Raw genomic sequence first — 25,290 nt, forward strand, 5'->3', positions numbered from 1 at the left:
AGTACAAGAAAATTCACCATCGTTACTGATTATGTAAATAAAAATTAATTCTCATTTGGAGTTAGGATTGTAATAACTTTATTATTCTCTGAAACGTATGTGTGGATTTTTTTAGTAAAATAAAAATGACTTTTAAATTTTAAAATGAAGGAAAATGAATTTTAGCTATAGTATTTTTACTGCTCTCATTAAATACAGTGTCAATGTTCTACTATGGAAGACAAATATGCATAGCCTATGTATTTCATATATGTATATGCATTTTATATATTTATGTATATAATGCAAATGAAAAACAAATTGTTTTGTATTTAAAATTTGTATTTCAATGAAATAATTATTAATGATTATTTCTCATGCATTAAATCTTTCTGAACTCATTTGAGCATTGCCTAATTAAAGATAAATATTTTAAAGCAAAAAGTCTCCTCAAATTTCCCTCAGGTGTTCGACATAAAAATTATTTTAACAAAGGTTGTGGGAGGTTTCTAAATTCAGGTATTCAACAAGGAAGAAATCATCTCTTTGGATTAAAATAGCTAAACTAAAAAGAAAATAATCTCATGCAGGCTAAACCCACAATATAACCTGGCGCATGTGGGATTTGGAATGTTTAAAACACAGATTAAACTAATTTTACTGAAAAAAAAAAGGAAAGGAACTATAAAAATGAACAAACTAACAAATGAATATTTATATGGTTGCTTTATAAACAGGATTATCTACCAAAGGATACAGATGGCTTAGAAATTTACTGTAAAATGTAGATAATCAATATTAGGAGTTTGAAAAGACCACAGATAAAAGTCTAACATTTAAATGGCAAAATGTTTACCAGGAAGTTCCAGAAAGTTTAAAGGGCAGTAAAACAAAGCACAGCATGAATCAATCAAAACAATTAATGTTGGAATGTCTCGCCAGTTACTTCTATAAAATTTTTTTAACAGTGTATCTCACTGAGGGTAAGGTTCCACTGGTCATTATAAGGGCTTAACAAGGCCCAGCTCTAGCACATCTTTAAGACCCACCTATCATTTTGGCTTCTTCTTCAGTTAGCGTTTTACTCAAATATGTTTTCTTCACTCTCAGTGTGTTTCCTGAAGGGAGAACAGCTCCTGTCACTGGCATGGGAGGCTCACCATCTTTCTGCTGCAAGCTATCGGCTATTACTAAGAATGCCCGTAAACCAATGTTCATTCTCTGTAAGAGATAATGTGTTCATGATAAAAAGAAAAGCCCAATTATTGTAGTTGAGTTAAACCATCAGTCTTTGAGAGAAGTCAGCATGGCGTGCTATCCCGATTAGTATGAGAAAGTAATTTAGAAGGCACAAGACTTTAGGCCAAACCTATGAGCGTAAAATGACGTTCCTGTCACTGTTTGTTGGCGCACCACAAGAAAACCACCGGAAAGATTTTCACCCTACTTGGAAGGTATGTTTGAGATGGTCACACCCAAGGAATTCTGGTGCACCTCAGAGGGAAAGGCAGCCGTCCTCTGGGGCAGCTGCAACTAAAGTAAACTGAGGTAAACAAGGGACTCCTATGTCTCCTGGAGGGAGAGAGATGCCACATGTGTTAATTCACAAAGACTGAATGAAAACAACAGGAATTCCAACTGTGAATCACAAAACACAAACGGTCCGCTCTGAATTGCGGGATGAGGACTCTTGATTCAAAAAGACTGGCAAGTTTGAAAATGAATTTTAAAAATTCCATGCCACTGAACCGTGTTACTGATAAAAACACATGAGCTTATGAGAAGAAATGCCATTCTGGGCCAGATCATTATCTTCCTCAGGCTCAGGGAAGGCGTAATATTGGCTCTGAAAGATGACTCAGTGAGACAGTTGCTACCAGTAGCAATGTCTTAAAAGGTCAGAAGGTACTAAAACATCTGTACTTCCTCAACAGCCATGTGTAACACATTTATACTCATATTTTCATGAAGTAATACATGAATATATATTATACGAAGTAATAGGTTTCCAGAGTAGGCTACTACCTGCAGCAGAAAATAAACTTACTACTACCAACAATGATAATCTAGTCATAATTTACCGAGTCCCTAAAATGTATCCGGAATTGCTCATTAACTCTCATTTTTAAAACAGCGATGCAAGGAATGTGTAACTATTCCCATTTATCAGGTGAAGGAATTGAGGCCATATAAGTAGTAGGTAGAAAGCTAAATGTCCAAGTCAGGTTTGTCCAAAATGCCTATTCTGTGGTACATGGTTGCATTCTGTAACAAAAAGTAATATAGACTTCTATTCATTTTGGAACTATTTATTCAAGCCTCAAGGAATAATGATATTTCAACCAGGATTTGGTGAACATTTCTCTGGCTCATTTGTATCCATGCAGCGTGTACTTTATGATTTTATAGGCTTTAATAATATTCTCTCTCCAGTTTCTAGAATGAAAGAGCATTAACTTTAAAAAATTTAACTGTGCAGGGAAGTCCATTCGTTTCCTCATTTATTTTAGTAGTTCATGAAATATGTTCTAGGCTTGTGTATTTTTCTCAAGACACAGCAATGTTTTGGATAAGGAAGTAGAATGTTCAATTCAGGAAATGCAGTATCAGTAGAATAACCGTGGACTGATGTAAATGGTCAAGCCTCAATTATTTGCAAGTGGCATATCCAGTTTATGAACCACCCTGGCCAGTTCTCTTAGTTTTCCTTCCCTCTGGATAACACTAAAGGCAGAAGTAAGATGGGATAGTTTGGGACACATATTTTTGATTTAATTTCATAAACAATTTCTTTTTGTATTTTGGGTAGTTCTGCATCATACCTCTCCCTTCTATTATCTGTCTGGTCTTAAGAAATCATTTAACTTTTCCAAGTCCAAGTCTCAGCTTCCTTTCTGTAAAAGGAGAGCAGTAATACCTATTGATCATACAGGGCTATGGTGAGGTGCCTGAAGAGTTCCTGCTGTTAATTATATATCTGTAGGTTAGAGTCTCCACATTTATTTTTTAATGTCAAGTTTATTGAGACATAATTCACATAGAGTAACACACTCTCTTTTTAGTTTAGTTTATGATTCTTTGAATTTTGAGAAACCTATGTAGTCAGGTAACTGCCATCAAAGTCAAGATACAAAATTATTTCCATCATCCCAAAAAGTTCCCTCGTGCCTCTTTACAGTCACTCCACCCCCTAACCCAGCATCTGACAATCATTGTCTAATTTCTGCCTGATAGTTTTGCCTTTTCCAGAATGGAATCAAATGGAACATAGCCTTTTGTGTCTTGCTTCTTTCATTTAGCATCAAGCTTTTGAGATGCTGTTGCAAAATCAGTAGTTTGTCCCTTTTCATTGCTGAATAGTATTCCACTATATTGATGATGCACGACTTGTTACGCACTCACCAGTTGCTGAATGTTAATTGCTTTCCTATTTTTAGTGGCTATCACTAAAGCTGCTATAAATATTCATACAAACCTTTCCAGACTTTCAGAGTTTTAATTTCTCCTAGATAAACACCTTGGGGTAGAAACGTTGGATCATTGGGTAAGTGTACATTTAACCTTAAAAGAAATTGCCAAATTGTTTTCTAAAATGATTGTGTCTTTTTGCATTCTCACCAAAGTAGTATGAAGTTGCAAATGCTCCAAATCCTTCTCAGCACATCTCACTGTGGTTTTAACTTGCATTTCCCTAATGATTAACAATGTTGAACATCTTTTCATAAGTTTATTGGTCATTTGCATTTCTTCTTTGGGGAAGAGGATCTTCATTTTGCCCATTTAAAAAACTGGGTTGTTTATTTTCCCACTGCTGTGTTGTGAGAGTTCTTCATATTCTAGGTACAAGTGCTTTATCAATATGTGTTTTGCAAGTATTTTTGCCCAGTCAGTGGCTCTATACTTTAATAACAGTCTTTATTAAAGTGCAGGCATTTTTAATTTTGATGATGTTTATCAATTTTTTTCTTTTGTAATTTATGATTTTTGTGTCCCAAGAAATTTTCACCCAACCAAAGGTCACAAAGATTTTATCTTATGTTTTCTTCTAGAAGATTTACAATGTTGGATTTTACATTTAGGTTTATGATTCATTTTGACTTAATTTTTGCTTACTGTGCAAATTATGGGCTGAAGTTCATTATTTTGCAAGTGGATGTCCAATGGTCCAGCACCATTCATTGAAAAGACTTTATCCATGGAAACAACTTGAAAATGTTGTTGAAAATAAAATTCACCTTCTATGCATGGATCTTTTTCTGGATTCTTTATTCTGTTCCATTGGTCTTTATATTTACTCTTCTGCCAGTATGATAGTACTGTAGCTTTATAGTAAGTTTTGAAACCAGGACGTGCCAGTCCTCCAATTTTCTTCTTTTTCAGAATTACGTTGGTTATTCTAGTTCCTTATAGTTTCCATATAAATTTTCGAATCAGTTTATTGATTTCTACAGAAAATGCTATAGGGATTTTAATTGGGATTATTATTGGGATTACAGTTTAATATATAGATTAATTTGGGGACAACTGACCATTTTGATATCTTTCAATCCACAAACATTTTTCTCCATTTATTTTGGTTGTCTATGATTTTCCTCAATGTTTTTTAGTTTTCAGTATATAAATCTTACACATAATTTGTTAGCTTTGTTGATATTTTGTTTTCATTGCTATGTAAGTTGTTCAATTTCTATTTTTCATTACCATAATATAAAAATACATTGATTTTATATATTTATCTTTTTTTTTTTTAAAGTAGGCTCCACACCCAACATAGGGCTTGAATTCATGACCCTGAGATCGAGAGTTGCATGTTCTACTGACTGAGCCAGCTAGGTGTCCCTATATATTTATCTTGTATCCTGCAAACTTTCTAAAATGATTACTAGTTAAGTAGGTTTTCTGTAGGTCCTTTGGTATTTTCTACATAGGCAATCATGTTGTCAGTGAATAAAGAGAGTTTTATTTCTTCATTTCCAATCCTTATACCTTTTATTTCTTCTTTTTGCCTCTGGGACTGGCTAGGACCTCCAGGTCCATATTATTTTAGGTCAAGGCAAGAATGAGAGAAATGGATGGCCTAGAAACTTCTCACAGATGAGTAAATTCTTATGATGATGAGGATGCATATAGGACGCCATCTTGGTCTGAACTAAAATGAGACATGTTAACTGGAAATTATTTAATTGTTGAATGGTGGTGCACTATAGACTTTGTAGTAAGAGAATCCTTTACATCTCCAGGCCTTGTTCCACAAGCTATTTCCAAAATATTATTTAAGACACAAACTGAATATATTCCTTGAGAAACTGTGCCCTACAACATATTTTATCAAGTGTGTGACATCTGCTTTATAGACTATTCTCATCCTTGTGTGTGCTATGGAGTGGGGTCCTAAATATGCCTTTAAGCTTCTAATTACCAACTACAGATAAACTCTCTCTTAACCCTATAAGCTCAAGAGAAATGAAAGAAGATACTCAAATATCTTTTTGTAGTTTTTAACATTAAAAACCCCAAATTTCCAACTGCTCTGCACAAAGAGGTTAACTAATTAATCACTGATTGAGGAGTTTGAGGGAAGAAAAAAGGGTAAGTTTTATACATGGTGATACTGATGGTAGCTTTTAATATGTTCTTTTTAGACTAATAACCTGGAAATTCTGAGCACTGTTGAAGATAGTAAAGCCATGACTCCTGAGAAGTGAAAAATATTCTGAGAAACCTTCCAGCAGGACAAGGCTCTTTAGCATAGGGTCCTGGGCCTCATTACAGCCCAAATGCCCTGGATTTGCATAGACTTTGTCCCTCTCCCCTTGGCCCACTGACCCTGGCTGCAGCCATTTCACAAGACTGTGATATCATTAGACACCAGACAAAAACTCCCAAACTCCCATTTTGGGGTTCCTCCATGTATCCCTAGATATATGGCAACCTTAGCACCAAGAAGAGAATACAGGCTGTGGTGGGAAGAAGCATAAGGAAACCAGGAAACCTGGTTCCTCTTACTGCTAACCAGCTGCTGATTTTGAGCCTCTGTCCTTACTGACAGAATGAAGGAGCCAGACAATATCACACTGATGATAGGAACATTCTTAAAAAAAAAAAACAAAAAACTATGGTGGGTTTTTTTTTTTTTTTTTTTGGCTTGTTTGTAATGTCACAATATCACAAGTATTCCATGAGGTGATCTAGAAAAGTATTTTGTTCATTTTACTGGCAAAAAAAGCTGAAGTTCAGAGAGATAAATGTCATATAGCCAGGAAAAGTGGTAGAGCCTATGTCAAGAGCAAATCTAATACTGCTGTCTTCTGGTTCAGTGTTCTGTCTACAATATCAGAGGGAAAGGACTGCAAAGAGGAGCCTGCCAGGCACAGTTCTGTTGGCCCACAGTGTTTTTAAAGTTTAAACTTGAATGTGCTTCTCATTTGCATAGGTCACTCCAACTGTGTGTCATACCCATCATTTCCATGATCTGCCTGGCCCTTGAGTTGTGATGCTGTCACAGAAACATATATTTATACATGATTCAATTTCACTGGATTTTAGTATTTTACTATTACATGTATTCATTCTTCTCTGTTTCATCACTTCCCAATACTCAACTTGTTAATCTGCATCAAAATAGTTATATAACTGACTATTTAAATAAGTACTGACTAAATAAAACAACCTGACTTGTAGTGGCAGATTATCTTTTTTGGGCGAGGTTTACTCTATTATACAAGAACTGAAAATGGTAGCGAATCAACCTGCCATCATTCTAAGTCTATTCATCCAAAATCTGACTTCTGAAATTCCATCATCTATACTATTTAGTCACATAACATGGACAGAAACAAACAGAAGACTTTTTAGAGAAATGTCCTTTGCCCTATCCCCCAAAGTTACAAAGCAAAGGTATGTCTCTGTCATTACATGCTCTGTTAGAAGTATATAAAAGGATCATTCATACCTCTGGATTGAGACTGAAAGCTTTTGCTGGTTTTCCCACACAAAGAAAATCAAAAATAATTTCTTTCATTGCAAAATCTAAACGTTCCTGTAGTGAAAAAGGGAAAACAAAACAAAGATGTTAAAATACAAATTCACCGTGAAATGTCTATTTTCATTCTAGGTACCAAACAGTTGGCTGCTAAAAGAAGCAAGATACTGCTCAATTTTATGTGTCAAGAGAGTCCCTGAAGGAAGACCATGTCCACTGGAACCTTGGGTGAAGCTGCCTCTGTTTTCATGTGGTGCACAAAGATGTTTTCATTATATAATATGTGGAATTAGCCCCTAAAGCATGGAATGACTAATGACAAAACAAAAAACAAAAAACAAATCCCCCAAAATGAAAACCCTAAACACCTGGAGTGTCTGGGCTTTTACACAGTCTCAACACTTCCTGCTTGTGTTACAAATGCTGATAACTTCTTGAAACTCAGTTTAAAATGTGTTTTTAAAAATACCACTGCAAGGGGTGCCTGGGTGGCTCAGTCGTTAAGTGTCTACCTTCGGCTCAGGTCATGATCCCAGGGTCCTGGGATCGAGCCCCACATCGGGCTCCCTGCTCGGCAGGAAGCCTGCTTCTCCCTCTCCCACTCCCCCTGCTTGTGTTCCCTCTCTCACTGTGTTTCTCTCTGTCAAATAAATAAATAAAATCTTAAAAAAAAAAACCCACTACAAAATGACTATTTTCTCCTATTCTCTAACATTTCAAATCTTTTGGCTCATATTATAATGGACAATTCTGCAAGTGAAATGAATATCCAACAAATAAGATACATAATGGTACTTAAGTAAGAAAGCATAAGCCAGATTTTAATAATTTGAGACAGTAGCTACTATGATAGGATACATTCATTTTATACAACATATTCCAGAATAATCAAAGTACATGCTCAGCCACGTGATAACTACGGGCAGAAAAATCACATTAATTCATCTGCCTGCAAAGCAAGTTATGTCTTTTCTCTAAGTGCACATATTACAGAGGCATCTCATTATACCAAACACACAGAGAGATATCAAATATTAAATAGTCTGTGAAGTAACAACTGAACCCTCCATCTTTATATCAGTATCAATTGTACCTAACAGCATTCTCATGCTTATAATTCCCTTATCCACACAGCATTCTGAAGTACACTGGGCAAGCATTTCGCCCACATTTTACAGATAAAGATATAGAAGAAAGACGCTCTCTGATTTGTTAAGGGTATAGAGCTGGCTTGTGGCAGAGATTGAACTGGAATAATTATCTTCTCCCCTTGTTCTGTAAATTGCAAGGAAGTCAAAGTTGGGGTGTTTTAAAAGGAATAATCTTGGGTCTATATAGTAAACTAAATACTAAATACTATGTTTATTATTATTGGACCCAGTTTTTAAGGAAATTAATACCTGCAAAGTTATTAGAAAAGTTCTTGGCAAAGAGTAAGTGCTTAATAAATGCTAATATTTCTATTTCATTCTTCTTTCTCACAGGGTGAAAGAGCATTTTTATTCACTCTTCAAATTTCACAAAAATCATCTTTTGATTTCCTCCAAATGTCAGACTCTTTGCTTCCTCCTGACTTGCAGAATCCAGAGCAGAGAGTCAGGACAAAACAGGGACTAGGAGTCAAGAGACCCTTTTACTAATAGGCTCTGTGACCTTAGATGAGTCACTCAAACTCTGTCTCTCAGTTCCTTCATTTGTCAAATGCTGAAAACATTTAATGTACTCATGTCACTATTTGTTTTGAAGCAAAAAAAAAAAAAAAAAGCTATGTGTGAAAACACTTACAAAACCATTCTGAAAAGTCTTTATACATAAGATACTACTTTAGACTCTTCATCTGGTAGTACTTCCTAGGAAAGAGACTGGCTACTTGAAGCCCATTAGATTACTCCCACTGCCAGAAGCTTCTCCATTACCTGGGCAATGAACTGGATGATTTTCACGAAGATGTTCAGAGGCATATCCCTTGGCACCACACCACGGGACCCTTTGGGGAAAAGTGTTGTGATGATGGTTATAAGACGGCTGAAAGATAGGGAGAAAAAAGAGAAGACAAGCAAGATTGGCTGAGCTCCAGTTCTGTAAGGGAAAATGGCAGATGTTTCATCTTATCTAAGTATCAGAGAGAATTTGGAAAAAGAAAACAAACCATTTCATCCCTTTTCCATTAGCATAATTACTCTATGAAAAGTTTTTCTGGAAAACTAAAGGCAGCTGGAAAATTATAGCCATTTGCTTTGCTAACATGGTGAAATGCAGCCTTGGACATGGAACCTCCTGGTCCTGGTAGATGCTGAAATTTCTGTAATGGCTGCTGAGCCAATGACTAAGGAAAGCTTGAAAATGTCCTTACCACTTAGATCTTTTAGAAACTGTCAACTGAATAGTTTGTAGTTTGGTTAGTACAGGTAGCAATAAAACAAAACACCCTCTCCATTGGCTGAGAAATGGTTACTATTAACTCAGTAATATAGTTACCATTAACCCAAACCAGCTCCTTACCTCTGAGTAGCTGTGTTGCTTTCACATTTAATTCGAATCATGTAAACCCAAAGTAATCTGTACAGAGATTCCAGTGCAACTCGAGCCATCTTGGGGTCTTTATTCTACAACAGAAACCGGGATGTAAGATAGTATTTGATTTAAGATTTAATTAAGCTTAAGTGGAAAAAAAAGATTAAATGGTAATGTATGGAGAATATTCTTTTCTGAATTCCTAGAAATGCAGGGTCCCCACAAGGCACCTGTATCATCTGGGACTTATGGGGTATTTGACTTCAGGTGTCCATTGGGTAAATAACCTATGAGGAGGGATCTAAATAGCCATGAGGGCAGGACAGGGTAGTTCAGGGGGAAATCATATTATTCTCTCTTTTGCCAAGATGAATGCTTGAAATTGCCTTCTTCCCCCAGCCCTAGGGAACCTGTATGCTCTAGCACTGAGAGAGAGAGAATCAATGTCCTCTTTCTATTGTTGATTATGCCCTTTTTGCTTTGATTCCCCAAGCTCCCCAGCTCCTTATCTAATTACTCACCAACATTTATTGAGATGAATGTGTACTAAGCAGTGTGTTAGAGCGTGGGTTATAGAGATAAAAGATAATCCCTTTCCTTAAGTTGTTCACAACCTCTGGGGGATGGGAGATGGACAGTAAGTAATCAACTCTTACGGCAGTAGAAAAAACTGGTAGGGAGAGGAGCTAGAGAATGGAAAGAAGGGCAAGATATGGAAAGCTCAAGGAGAGTCAGGAAAAATTTCCAGGGACAGATGAAAACTCAGTTGAACTTTAATCCATTCATTTACTCATGTGTTCATTCAACCAAACATCTGAGTAGCTACAGTGGGCCAGGTACTGTGCTTGGCATAGTGTGGAACTTTGAGCAGTGTAGAAAGATGATGGGAAGGGAGAACACATGGAAGCTAAGAGAGCTGGAGAAGATACGTCACGTCTCAGAACCTGGGAACAGTTCACATGCCAGTGCATGGGGCCGGGTGAAAGACCAGTGGCTCATGAGGCCAGTGAGGAAGGCAGTCGTCACATGTGGGACCCCACATGCCTGGATCCATAAGGGGACCAGGGTTCTTTTTTTTTTAAAGATTTCATTCATTCACCTGATAGAGAGACAGTGAGAGAGGGAACAGAAGCAGGGGCAGAGGGAGAGGGAGAAGCAGGCTTCCCGCTGAGCAGGGGACCCTGGGATCACGACCTGAGCTGAAGGCAGACACCCAACGACTGAGCCACCCAGGCGCCCCAAGACCAGGGTTCTTATGATGGTGACAGGATGCCACTAAGATCAAGGGGACCACCAAAGAAGTCCCTGCCTACAGTGAAGGGAAAGAAAGGAGCAGAGGCAGGGAGACCAGCTATGGCAGAGCTACTGGCTTCCAGGCAATAACAAGCCAGAGAGGAAGGAATTGATTCTTTCCCCACTGTCCATCTGACTCTAATTATATTCCTCAAGATGTCTTTATATAGGACCTATACAAGGAGGCAGTTCAAGAAAATGACATAGAATGATCCTGAACTCACCTCCTCTTAAGGACACAACTAATCTATAGCTACATATGGAATAATTCCCTCTGGGAAGAACCTGAACACTGGCTGAACAGCTACTTTATAACAAGGGATAAAAGGGCCACATGAAGACAGTCTTGAAAACCCCACCCCCCAAGAGTGGTGACCCACCATGGGGAGGGCATCTCACAAATATGGAACTCCTCCCTGAGGAGCATGGAGTTTGTGCTCCACATTAGCTACTCCATCCCTTAGGACCTGCACCAGAGAAATGAGTCCCCAGAATGTGTGACTTTGAAAACCAACAGGGCTTACATCCAGGAGAGCCATAAGGCTGTAGGGAAAGAGAGAGATTCTGCTCTTAAAAGCCTCATAAGCAGATTCACTCTCCCTGGGGCCCAGTACAAAAGCAGCAGTTTGAGAAGAGCCTAGACCATATGTGAAAAAGATAAAGTTCTTAATATTAAGGCATCTGCTAGAGGAGCAAAAGCCTGTTAGGACCCTGTGCAGGGATGGAGGCACTGGTGGGTGATATTTTTACATTCGCTCTCAACCTTGCTGGTGCCGGCATTGGGAAGTACTATTTTTGTACTCTCACTCTAACTGACCAGTGCCAACCCCCACCTCCCATGCCACTGCCTTGGACTTGCACCCTTTGTGTTGCTCCCATAAACCTGTCCCTGCCCCCCTTGACCTACCAAAGCCAGTAGGCATGCAGAGCCCACTCAAGCCTGCCCTTGAGTGCCAGGCTCTGGTGCCCAGGGGCATTGTGTTTCTGGGCTCTATGAGTCTTAAACAACCAGAGAAACAGTTCCAGAGACAACCAAGAACTAGGACAATGTTGAACAATAAGGTTCATTGCCTATATAGGGCCACCCCTTTAAAACTGGGAGAGATAGCTGTTTTGCCTAACACATAAAAACAAACACAGAGACTCAAGCAAAATGAGGAAACAGAGGAATATGTTCCCAACAAAAGGACAAGATAAAACCTTAGGGAAAAAAAAAAACTTTAATGAAACGGAGATAAATAATTTACCTGATAAGGAGTGAAAGTAATGGTCATAAAGAAGCTCACTGCACTCAGGAAAAGAATGGAAGCACAGAAAGGTTTCAACAAAGAGACAGAATATGTAAGAAAGTACCAAACAGAAGTCACAAGCTGAAAAATACAATAACTTAACGGAAAAATACACTAGAAAGGTTCAACAGCAGATTAGATGAAGCAGAAGAAAGAATTAGTGATCTGGGAGACAGGGCAATAGAACTCACCCAGACAGAAAAGCAAAAAGAAAATAATAATAATAATTAAAAAAAAATTGCTTAAGAGACCTATGAGACAACATCAAGCAGAATAAAATTCTGATTATAGGGCTTCCAGAAGGAAGAGAGAGAGAAAGGGGCAGAAAACTTATTTAAAGAAATAATGGCTAAAAACTTCCCTAACCTGAGGAATGAAACAGACATCCAAATCCAGGAAACCCAGAAGGTTCCAAACAAGATGAACCCAAAAAGACTCACACCAAGGCACACTGTAATTAAAATGTCAAAGTTAAAGACAAAGAGAGAATCTTAAAAGCTGTGAGAGAAAAATAATGTGTTATGAACAAGGGACATCAGGTCAATGAACAATGAGCATAAGGTCATCATCAGATTTCTCAACAGAAACTTTGCAGGCCAAGAGAGAGTGGCATGATACATTTAAAGTGCTGAAAGAAAAAAAAAAAACTTCCAACCAAGAACACTCTACCCAGCAAGATTATAATTTAGAATTAAAAAAGGGATAAAGATTTCTCTGGACAAGCAAAAGCTAAAGGAGTTCATCACCACTAAACCGGCCCTAAAAGAAATGTTAAAACAAAGGGCACTAATTAGTAATAAGAAAACATGTGAAAGTAAAAATCTCACCAGTAAAGGTAAATATATAGTAAAGGAAGTGGACTAATTACTTATAAAGTTAGTATGAATGTTAAAAGACATAGTAAAAATAACTATATATTAATTAGCTAAGGGATACAAAAACCAAAGAGATGTAAAATGTGACATCAAAAACATAAAAATGCAGAGTTTTAGAATGTGTTCAAACTTAACTTGCTATCAACTTAAAATAGACTGTTAAGTATATAGGCTGAGCCTCATGGTAACCACAAAGCAAAAGCCTATAATAGATACATAAAAGATAATAAGAAAGGAATCTAAGCATAACACCACAGAAAGTCATCAAATCGCGAGAAAGCAAAAGAATAGGGAAACAGAGAGAAACTACAAAACAGAAAAAAATTAACGAAATGAAAATAAGTACATACCTATAACAACTACTTTAAATGAAATGGACTAAGCACTCCAATTAAAAGACACAGAGTTGCTGAATGGATAAAAAGACAAGACTCATCTATATGTTGTGTATAAGAGATTTACTTTAGATATAAGGACACACGCATACTGAAAGTGAAGGGATGGAAAAAGATATTCCACACCAATGGAAACCAAAAGAGAACAGGGGAAGCTATACTTATATCAGACAAAACAGAAATGAAAACAAAGACTGTAATAAAAGACAGAGAAGGGCATTATATAATGACAAAGTGGTCAACCCAACAAGAAAATTTAACATTTGTAAATATTTATGCACCCAACATAAGAGCATCTAAATATATAAAACAAATATTAACAAACCTAAAGGGAGAAATTGACAACACAATAACAGTAGGGGACTTTAATGCCCCAGTTACATCAATGGATAGATCATTCAGACAGAAAATCAATAAGGAAATACTGGCTTTAAATCACATATTAGACTTTAAATGGCACATTAGACTAGATGGACTTAATAGATATATACAGAACATTCTCTCTGAAAGCAGTAGAGTACACAATTCTACTCAAGTGCACATGGAACATTTGCCAGGAGAGATCATATATTAGGCCACAAAAGAAGTCTCAATAAGTTTAAGAAGATTTAAGTCACATCAAGTATCTTTCCCAACCGTAGTAGTATGAAACTAGAAACCAATCACAAAAAGAAAATTGGAAAAATCACAACTATGGGGGAGATTAAACAACATGCTACTGAATAACCAATGGGTCAATGAAGAAATCAAAGGAGAAATTTAAAAAATACTTCGAGATAAACGAAAATTGAAATATAATAAATCCAAATCTATGGGATACAGCAAAAGCAGTTTTAAGATTATAACGATATAACGATATAGGCCTATCTCAAGTAACAAGAAAAATATAAAATAAACAATCTAACTTTAAACCTAAAGGAACTAGAAAAAGAACAGTTAAAACCCAAAGTTAGCAGAAGGAAGGAAATAATAAAGATCAGAGTGGAAATAATGAAATAGAGACTAAAAAGACAATAGAGAAGATCAATGAAACTAACAGCTGGTTCTTTGAAAAGATAAACAAAATTGACGAGCTTTAGGCTAGACTAAGGAAAAAGAGAGGGCTCAAATAAATAGAATCAGAAAATAAAGAAGACAAATTACAACTGATACAAAAGAAATACAAAGGATCATAAAGGACTATTATGAACAATTATATGCCAACCAATTAGAAAACCTAGAAGAAATAAATTAATTCCTAGAAACATACCATCTTTCAAAACTGAATCATAAACAGAAAAATCTGAGTAAAGCAATTACTAGTAAGGCAGTTGAATCAGTAATCAAAAAACTCCAAAAAACAGAAGCCCAGGATCAGATGGCTTCACCAGTGAATTCTACCAAACCTTCAAAGAAGATTTAATACCAATCCTTCTCAAAGTCTTCCAAAAAACTGAAGAGAAAGGAATACTCTCAAACTCATTTTATGAGGCCAGCACTACCCTGATACCAAAACCAGATAAGGACACACACAAAAAAGAGAAAATTACAGGCCAATGTACCTGGTGAACATAGATGCAAAAATCCTCAACAAAATATTAGCAAACTGAATTCAACAACACATTAAAAGGATTATGCACCATGATCAAGTGGAATTTATTCCAGGGATGGAAAGATGGTTCAACATTTGCAAATCAATCAACATGATAGGCCACATTAACAAAATGAGGGATAAAATCATAAAACTTCTCAATAGATGCAGAAAAGCATTTGACAAATTCAATACCCACTGATGATAAAAACAAACTGAGTACAGAGAGAATGTACCTCAAAATAATAAGAGGCCATATATCGCAAGCCCACAGAACATCATACTCAATGGTAAAAAACTGAAAGCTTTTTCCTTAAGATCAGAAACAAGACAAAGATGCCCACCCTCACCACTTTTATTCAGCATAGTATTGGAAGTCTTACCCAGAACACTTAGGCAGGAAAAATAAATAAAAGTCATCAAAATTGGAAGAAAAATGTAAAACTATCATTATTTGTAGACAACACAATTTAATACATAGAAAACCCTAAAGACTCTACCAAAAAAGTTAGAATAAACAAATGCAGTAAAGTTGGATGGTACAAAATCACTATACAAAAATCTGTTGCATGTTTATACAGTAACCACAAACTATCAGAACGAGAAATTAAGAAAAAAATCTCATTCACAACTTCATCAAAAAGAATAAAACACCTAGGAATAAATTTTAACCAAGGAGGTGAAAGACATGGACACTGTACTGTACTATTTTCTTGGAAACTGGAATGTGTATATGACATGGTACTTACTGAATCAGGCATTGTTATCCATGATGTACATATATTAACCCATTTTAATTCTCACAACAACCCGTGAAGTAGAAACTGCCATTGTTCTCACCGTGCAGAAGAAGAAATCAAGGCACAGGAGGGCTAGTAAGTTGTAGTGCCAGAATTTGAACCTAGACAACCTGGTTCCAGTGTCTTGGAAGCATTAATTTTTCTACTAGAGTTTAATATTATATGGAGGCCACTCCAATATGCTACTGGCATCTACTAGATTGTACTCTACTTGAAAACAGGATTTCCTCCTCATTGTCTTTGTATTCCAAAAGCAGCTAACACAATAGGGGTTTGATATATATTTTCAGGATGTAAACACTTTAGCATATGTCTCAAACCACTGATTTGTGTCAAAAATCTCTACTTCAGGATTGAAGGACTCTTCTCCCATTGTAATCTGCGTCTCCATTAATTAACAACAATATATTAATATATTGTGGCTCTGAGGTTACAGTGATGAAAGTGTTCAAGAAACTAGTAGGCTTCAGGGACGCCTGGGTGGCTCAGTCGGTTAAGTGTCTGCCTTCGGCTCGGTTCATGATCCCAGGGTCCTGGGATCGAGTCCTGCATCAGGCTCCCTGCTCAGCAAGAAGCCTGCTTCTCCCTCTGCCTGCCACTCCCCCTGCTTGTGCTTTCTCTCTCTCTCTCTAATAAAAAAAAAGAAAGAAAGAAAGAAAGAAACTAGTAGGCTTCAGAGTGGATCTTCCCTTCTCCTCTCAGTGCGGGTCACCGACAACTTCATGTGATGTCAGCTAGCCCAGGACCTGCCCACCTTCCTTAAATTTTGCTTTTGATTTAGTTAAAGCAATTCAGTGTTAACAGTAACAAGTAGGGAGAAGTGAATTCACTGGCAATTTGGCCAGTGATAGGGTCATTGGAACCAAAGTATCTCAAGGTTCACCAGCTGACCATTTGCACTAAGCCACCTGAACCTCTTATGAACATGCAGATTCCTTGACTGCACTCAGATATTTGAAATCAGAATCTCTGGAGGTAGGTTTTGAGAAGTTGCATTTGTAACAGGCTTCTTTGGAGATTCTGGTGCATGTTAAGGTCAAGCTCTATTGACAGAGATTGATAAACAATTTTAGTCATCTTTTGATCTTGTTATACTCAACTACCTTCTAGTTCTCTCTTCCATTTCAACTAGAGCCATTGAAGTAAATCTATTTCTTTCTGTCATATTCCCTTGCATATCATAGTCAACCCCTTTCTTCTTTTAGGTATTTCCTTCTGATACTTGAATTTCTCTGATCATAATTCACTTTTCGATGACCATATTACCCAAAGAACCTATGTGCAAAGAATATAGGTTTAGGATAACTCTAACACTCCTGGACCAACAATTTATGCAGATTATTTTCTCTTCAGTGTCTGATTAAATAAGGCATTCATGGAAAGTCATACCCTTGTCAGCTGATTACTAATTTTAAGGCTAGTTTATGTGCATCATTAGAATTTATAAATCCCACTTCGAAATGTGTCTTGAACAGATCTGAAAGATAGATGAAAAGAGATTTTCTCGGGGTCCCTGGGTGGCTCAGTCGTTAAGTGTCTGCCTTTGGCTTGGGTCATTATCCCAGGGTCCTGGAATCGAGTCCCACTTCAGGCTCCCTGCTCAGCAGGGGGTCTGCTTCTCCCTCTCCCTCTGCCACGCCCCCTGATTGTGTTCTCTCTCAGATAAATGAATAATTAAAATCTTTAAAAAAAAAAGAAAAGAGATTTTCTCAAGTTTATAGAAATGAGGTTAACATTAAAGCAGAATAACTGCTTCTAGAAAATTATTTCAGATAAAGTATTGCTCTTGGAGCAAAATATTTAGAAAAACATAAATGATATCCATGAAAGCACAGGGCGAGCTCAATGGAGCTTATGACACTGTCATGATGATCCATGACAAAGTATGTAACCCCCCATACTACTGGCTTGGCTCATAATAGATTTCCAATTACTGAGAGATATTGTTGTTATTAACTATATAGCAGACTCAGTTTTTATCTTTTAAGGTTTCTTTTATGGTTTTGTTTTGTTTCATAATCTGGACCTCTGGGATATTATATTCACTATCATAAAATTAAAAAAATTAAAAAATTGTTCCAATTATATCCATTTTGAAGGACGAGAAACTAGCACAGTTATTATGAATACTTAATAAATACTACATGTTAAAAGAACTATTAATAAATGGAGAGTCACAACAAAAACATAAGTACTATTAAATCAAGTTTCATAACATTTCCTTTTTTTCAGAATTAGGTGTGTTATGGCAGACGTGAAGGGAATGTATCAATTTTTAATTGCTCAATATGTTCAGATTCTGACATTAAATATACAGAAGAAAAAAGTATTGGTTACTACTAAGCAAGAGTTCTTGAAAGATGTCAGTGTTGTGGTAAGAAGGTGCCATAAATTCCTCATCACTTCACAAGAGTATATTGCTAACATAAGGTTGACCTACTTAACTAAGTGTAAATAAAGACTTCAAGTTTGTGTTACCAAAGCAGCCTGCTCCCGACAGACTGACTCTGAAGATAAACCAGGGCACTGACATTAAACGAGCAAGGATCTGAGAGCTTGTTTACTTTGAAAGCAGCAGATTTTTCACGCTCAGTCACTTCTACTCTGCTCTATGTCACGCTGCCACCTTGATGACCCCCCTCTGCAGAACACATCAAAGATGGCTACCAAGTTCAACATGTAGGGTTCAAACATTAGGTTCACTATACTTAAGCATGTATAGGGAAGTGGGACACAAGGAGGGCAAGGGTGCTGGAAGCAAAAAGGGGACAGGTAAACAGGGAGAAAAGTTGGTCTGCTGGTCATTATGAAATGATATGGTTGGCTCTACCTCTCATAAAATACTGACACTATTCAAGACAAAGTATACTTCCGAAGCCGTATTAGTTTTTCTTCATGGAGTATTTGTTAAGTTGGTTTGGAAGGTTTTCTGTATATTTATGACATTTTAAAATGGTCTCTTTTTAAAAATATATTTATTCATTTATTATTTTAGAGAGAGAGAACATGGAGGGAAGGGGCAGAGGGAGAGGGAAAGAGAGAATCCCAAGCAGACTCCCTGCTGAGTATGGAGCCCATGGTGGGGCCTTTTCCCATGACCCAGGTGGAAATCAAGAGTTGGAAGCTTAACCGACTGAGCCACTCAGGCACACCTAAAATGGTCTGATTTAATCCCTACTGGGTTTAGTTCTAAATATATGTGATACCATTTTATTCCAATTGTAACTCATCAAGGATCTTTTTATACCTTTTAGCCTTGGGGTGGTGAATTCCAACAATTTATTACCCATAAAGAAAAATATCGTTGCCTTAACTTAGCCTAATAACTACCTCTTTCATGCTTCATGGGGTCCTGAACCTTTACAAATGGCACAAGTATCTCTCTACTCTCAGCTTTTATATCCCTCATTGTCTCTATCATGCATTTTGAAACTTTGTTACATATCTGCCAATGAAATGCTAAACTCCTCCAGGACAGAGACTCTATTCTATATCTAGTTTTAATATAGTTGACATCCCCTATGTTTCCCATTTCCAGCACCTTCCCTAGCACCTCACGCAGTGGGCACTTCATACCTACTGGGTGAACTGAATGAAATTCTGGAATTTGGTTCAGTCTCTATGCTATTGCCTCCATATACTCTTTCTGATCTCATCATGGCCATTCTCTTAGAAATCCTAGTGCTTGAAATGTTTGCATAGGGATACACCATCAGCTTGTAGTCCCACTTCCCTCTAGAGCCATTTATAATCCTGTTATTAAGTCTTTTTGGTGGGTTTTGACTAAAGGACCAATATTTTAACTTTAAAGCAATTACATTCTAAAGTAAGATTATGCCACTATATTTCAAAAGCACCTACTTTAAACAAAAAATTTTGGTTTTTTGGCCACAACAATAAACTCTCATGCAAAGTATTATTTTAACTCTAACTAAAATTCATCACAAACATACTTAGCATAATATATATAGAAAAATGCACTGTGAACATTCTTAATTACTTCTTTGTTTTGAGCAAAATGACCATTTTCTACCTGTGTAAAATGTAAATAAACAAAATATATTTTTAACTGGAACTAATAACTGAATAACTTAAAAGTGGACCAAACAACAACAAAATGACATTGGGCTCTGTGTTAGAGATGTATCACAGATGCATAAATCCCTAAGTAAAATATCGGAGAGTGCCTATTATATAATAGTTGATAACCCTGAAAAGCTTTTTGTTTTTCAGAATACTTTTTAAAAGCTTAATTCTATATCCACTGCTATTATATTTCACTGCCAATTTGAAGAAAATAAATGATTCTAATCTTGGATTTCACAATCCGTGCTTAAAACAGCTCTAATGCAGATTATGGTGTAATTATGGTAAATGCCAACATAATGTAATTAATCTTAACCACTTCACTAAATTAAAGTGTCTTATAACAAAAAAGACAAGGCAACATGTATAAGCACATACAGGATTGTATAATTAAGTATGTTTCAAAAATTCTAAAGCAGCAAATATCAAACTCATAGAAGAACTTTAAGACACAACTGGAAACAACTAGAAAATATACACTGTTTGCACTTACGTTAGGGTTGGTTTTCATTTAGTTGTCTTTTATCAATAGGTCACTAAAACTTAAAATATGCTTAACCACTTAAAAGTTATACAGCCAATTTTAAAGCTAATCATTATAGTAGTTTTAACTGTAGGTTCCTCGGTTTTAGGAACAATGACTTCATTCCTCTCACCGAGCACCTCTGCTGCCTGCCCACCACAATACTTGCTCAGTGAGTGCCTCGGGCTGATGGACTGCCATGTGGCTTGAATAGAACACCTTCAAAGAATCACAAATCACAATAACAGGTAATAAGTATTCTCTGTGACTGGAGCCAATCCCTCCACAGAAAGGAACTTTTCCCCTCAAATATTTTCCTAGACTGGCGGGGGCAGAGGAAGGATGCAGGAAGTATAGGTGAGCTTCTGAAATCAATTCACATGGTTCTGCCAGTGAAGTGCGGCCTCCCCTTTTTTAAAATCAGTTAGATAAAATGCAATAATTAATGCATATACAAGGGTATTTAATTCTACCCCAAAAATGATCCTTATTAGAAAAGATTTATTTCCCCAATTTGGGAGTGATTTCTCTTATCCTCGGTCATCTTCTAAAACTGACTATATTTGGGGTGCCTGACTATATTTGGTCAGTTAGGTGTCTGACTCTTGGTTTTAGCTCAGGTCACGACCTCAGGGTAGTGAGATCAAGCCCCCTTTTGGGAGTCTACCTGAGATTCTCTTTCCCCCTCTCCCTCTGCCCCTCCACTGGCTTGCAGTCTAAATAAATAAATAAATAAATAAATAAATAAAGTCTTATATAAAATTGACTATATTTAATAAGGAGAACTCTCATTAATATATTTTTTTTATTATCCCAATAGTATAGGATAATCCCCCCGCAAACTTTAGGAATCACTCGCAGAAGCACATGTAACCGTCTCGGATGCCTATCTAGTGCATAAAAGATTTTTTTTGAACTGAGAAATACTAACTTTAAGGTTGGATAAGCAGTTGTTGAGGAAAATGTGCCACCTGTTCAGGAACAGCTGCTTCTGACTGACGCAGAGAAGGCAGGTCACCAAGGGGTACAAGGCCTGAGGAGAAAGAAGGTGAGGTCACGAGATGATTTCTATTTCAACAAACCAGGTAACACACGTTCTCTGGAATCGCTACCTAGCCATCTCCCTCTGTGGGCCAGAATAAACAGGACGCTTTATAACACAAGGCTCAACGGGGGCCATGCAGAGGTAGGCATTTCGCAAATGCCTTCTGACGATGATGGGGGTGGAATTATCTAGAATTATGAAGTGTATAATAAGTTTCATGTATAGTAAGTGGAAATCTGATTCACTGATTTAGTCTTCACTTACGAATTTTAAAAACAAACTCATTATCTTAGATCACTCTCAATCCTCAGAGAGAAAGCAGGAAGGCACACTAATTTTAAAAATGTTATTGGGGTTTTTGCTCATAAACATCTACTAGCTTGTCCTTGTCTAAGAGGTAGGTGTATATATTTTCTTTTGCATGCAATCTTCCTGTAATTAAGGAAGATTCCTAAAAGAAATGTTATTGCACTGGTAAACTCCACCAAGACAAATTTAACCACAGGAGGAATTTGCTTACGAGTGAATAAACAGAGGTGCTACTGTGCTTTTCCTGCCTAACTGGGCTGGTTTCCCACAGCAACTGGAGAAGATAGAAAAGCTAATGAGCAGCCACCCAAAAAATTTATATGCAGAACCCATCACCATTCTGCTGAACCAGACATACACCTTGAGGGCACCCAAAGAATTAAGGCTAGTGAAGATTTAACAAAAATATAACAGGCTCATCCATTAAGTTGAATTAGCAAAAAACAATTGCCACAACGAGATTCAGTGCTTCACAGACCATTAACTTCATTTTTTTATTCACTTGGTTTTAAACTGACTTTGAACTACGCTACCATCGAGTATAACTCTAATTCCAGCCAGTAATCTAAAAAAAAAAAAAAAAATACTAGTGATTAGTCACAGTGACCATTGAAGTAGACAATGAGGACATCTGTCACCACTGCCAGCAAAGCAACTCTGAACATTACTTTGAAGACCGGCATAAATCATGCCAGTAAACCAGCTCCCTAAGTAACCTGCTTCCTCCATACTGTCACAATTATAGCTCATATGCCATGCGTTGATTCATAAACCAGAGTCTTTTTTTTTTTTTTTTTTACTACTGAGGGCAAAAGGTCGTGGTAATTCAAAAGATTTTTCTGTGCCACTGCTCTTCAGAACAAACGCTTTCCCAATTACTGTTTCCTCAGCCTTCAGAGAAGCTTTCCTATGGGCAACTGTCTCTCTCCCAACTCCCTTTGCTACCCGCTTCCATTTTGATTTTGAATATCAGGATAGGAACGAACCAGTGAAGACCTCTGAAGATTGAAAAAGATAAACTGTTTTTATAAACTTTGACTTTTAGATTGGAAAAAATACTCAAAACAAAAATCAAGGTAAGCCAGTCTTGAAAATAAACAACAGAATCTTAGGACAAGAAGGGTCATCTGAGGTGACACCATCTAATCCCCTTATATTATTGTGATCCAGTTACGGTCAACGTTAAGTGCAAGCTCCAAATTTGGAAATGCTCCCTCTTTTGGGGGCAGCTGTAGGTAATGCTCCTATCTGGGGGACCCTTATGACTCTCAAATAGATTTCAGCCTAAGGATTTTAGCCTCTGCAGTTTTGCGTTTTGGATTTTCTCAGTTACTAACCAACGAATGCTTCTTTCGAGAAGAAAGTTCCAGCGTGGTGTCATATAGGCTTTCAACAAAGTTTCTAAGGCAGGGAACATTTACTTCATTTTTAACAGCCTAAAATAGAGATGCATGTTAATATCATATTAATGAAATTGGTGATTCTCTAATCCAATTTGAAGAAGTTCTTAAAAATAAAAACGTAACTCACGGCAGCAACTGGGACAAGAATTTCAACAAAAAGCCCAGCCAAGGCATGCTTGATATCTTTGTCTTTGACCTCGAGGAAATAATGTGCACATTCCTAGGAAGTAGAAAAAAGCATAAAGGAGGGAGAACAGATTGAAATGTGCACATAAAATGTACTTAAACAAATGTAAGGAAACAGCTTTTAATTCAATCATATACACTAACATAGCATATTCCTTAATCCATTAAAGAAAATCACTGGATTCTAGCATTAATACTTAAGTTCAAAATGGCCTCAATGATATTTTGCAAGACTGGCTTTCTCACCCTCCCACTTCTCTCAAATCACTATGCTGAAAGGACAAAGCATCTACAACCAGGAAGCAGTTACTCATCCACTCACTTAATTGGTTGATTCATTCATTCAGACATTCATTGCTGACAAATTTCTCTTGACCACCTACTGTGCGTGGGGCCCTGGATCCTTGATTAACCCACAAACACAGGTCCCCAGAGAAGGTAAACATGTGAAGAGAGGCAGAAGATATTAAACTTATTTTGGGCCCTGTGACAGCCCCAGGCACAGAGCTGTTTACATCTCAGCTCTGACATTTTAGGTGTGTTTATTATTCAGAAAGTTTCATAAGCAAGTCTGGAATGCTGCCCTCCCCCACCCCAGGCAAGAAACTTTTAGAATAGTTCCTCAAGCAAGGATGTCTTTGCCTGTGGGCTACTATCTATGAAAGGGTATCTTTGGTGGCCCAGAGAATCATTTATTGGGGAAGCTGGCCTGTTGAGAATTCCACCAGCCCCTTTCTCCTTCCTGGCCTTTTTGGTAGTAACTCTTCATTAGGTATTGTTTTCATGGAAGGGTCCCAGGCTACAGGGATTTGTGATGATATGTTAATATCTATATTAGCTATTATACTTATTTTCAGTCAACACTGAGACCACTGCCAACAAAAGTTACCACAATCCCTAGTCTATTGACTCTATACTAAGACATCAATCCAAGAAAGGCATTGCCAACATGGAGTCATTGAAACGGTTTCCCCAATGCAGAATGGCTCTTCATGACTCCTGGAATTGGGGCCCTTTTCCTACATTATTTTGTATATGTGTGTAAATAGTCTTTCGAGTCATCATTCAAATGCATAGATACATGAATTATTCATATGAGAGAGGGCTAAAAAGTGTTAACAGTTACTAAGTGCTTACCACGTGCCAACAATCCTCTGAGCCACCTTCTAAGGTTAGCACCATTATGACTGTTTTGCACAAAGGTAAGTGAGGCAGGGAGGGGTTAAGGGTGACTTGCCCAAGGTCACAGTGTTGGTAAGTGCTGAAGTTTGAATTTAAACCCAAGAAGTTTGATACATGGCCTATATTCTTTTTTTTTTAAAAATAGTTTCACGGAGATATAGTTCACATGATATGCAATTCACCCACTTAAAGTGTACAATTCTATGGCTTTTAGTATATTCACAATTGTACATTTTTTAAAGATTATTTATTTATTTCACAGAGATTGAAAGATTGACAGAGAGAAAGAGAGAGGAGAGAGAAAGAGGGCAAGCAAGGGGAGCGGCAGGCAGAGGGAGAGGGAGAAGCAGGCTCCCCGTTGAGCAGGGAGCCCGATGCAGGGCTCGATCCCAGGACGCTGGGATCATGACCTGAGCTGAAGGCAGACGCTTAACTGGCTGAGCCACCCAGCACCCCCACAATTGTATTTATCACCACAATTAAATTTAGAACCTTTTCATTATCCTCCAGAGAAACTTTGTGCTCTTTAGCAGTCATTTCCAACCTCTGTATCCACACTCCCTTCCTCTAAACCCTATGCAACCACCAATCTACTTTCTGTCTCCATGAATTTGCCTATTCTGGACATTTCATATAAATAGAATCATGTAATATGCGGCCTTTTGTGTCTGACTTCTTTTATTTAGCATTATATTTTCAAGGTACATCCATGTTGTAGCATGTATCAGATCTTCATTCCTTTTTATGGCCAAATAATATTCCCTTATATGGATATACCACATTTTGTTTATCTATTCATCAGTTGATGAACACTTGGGCCGTATTCACTTTTTTGTTATTATGAATAATGCTGCTATGA

The 25,290-nt window shown here is 37.2% G+C and overlaps 1 protein-coding gene across 15 annotated transcripts in view; it reads right to left on the bottom strand.

The window, feature by feature from the left end:
- FRY (FRY microtubule binding protein) overlaps positions 1–25,290 on the bottom strand; it is a 425,755-nt gene that overhangs the window by 130,573 nt on the left and 269,892 nt on the right. For all 15 annotated transcript variants that reach the window (XM_078070487.1, XM_078070483.1, XM_078070485.1 and 12 more), the window contains 7 exons: positions 23,191–23,283; positions 22,998–23,096; positions 21,238–21,339; positions 9,464–9,567; positions 8,878–8,986; positions 6,932–7,018; positions 1,029–1,200 (listed from right to left, as the gene is read on the bottom strand). In XM_078070487.1, the coding sequence (XP_077926613.1) occupies positions 1,029–1,200; positions 6,932–7,018; positions 8,878–8,986; positions 9,464–9,567; positions 21,238–21,339; positions 22,998–23,096; positions 23,191–23,283 (766 nt within the window). The remainder of the gene's footprint in view (positions 1–1,028; positions 1,201–6,931; positions 7,019–8,877; positions 8,987–9,463; positions 9,568–21,237; positions 21,340–22,997; positions 23,097–23,190; positions 23,284–25,290) is intronic.

The sequence above is a fragment of the Halichoerus grypus genome, chromosome 4 (genome assembly GCF_964656455.1).
Source record: "Halichoerus grypus chromosome 4, mHalGry1.hap1.1, whole genome shotgun sequence".
Taxonomy (NCBI): Eukaryota; Metazoa; Chordata; class Mammalia; order Carnivora; family Phocidae; genus Halichoerus; species Halichoerus grypus.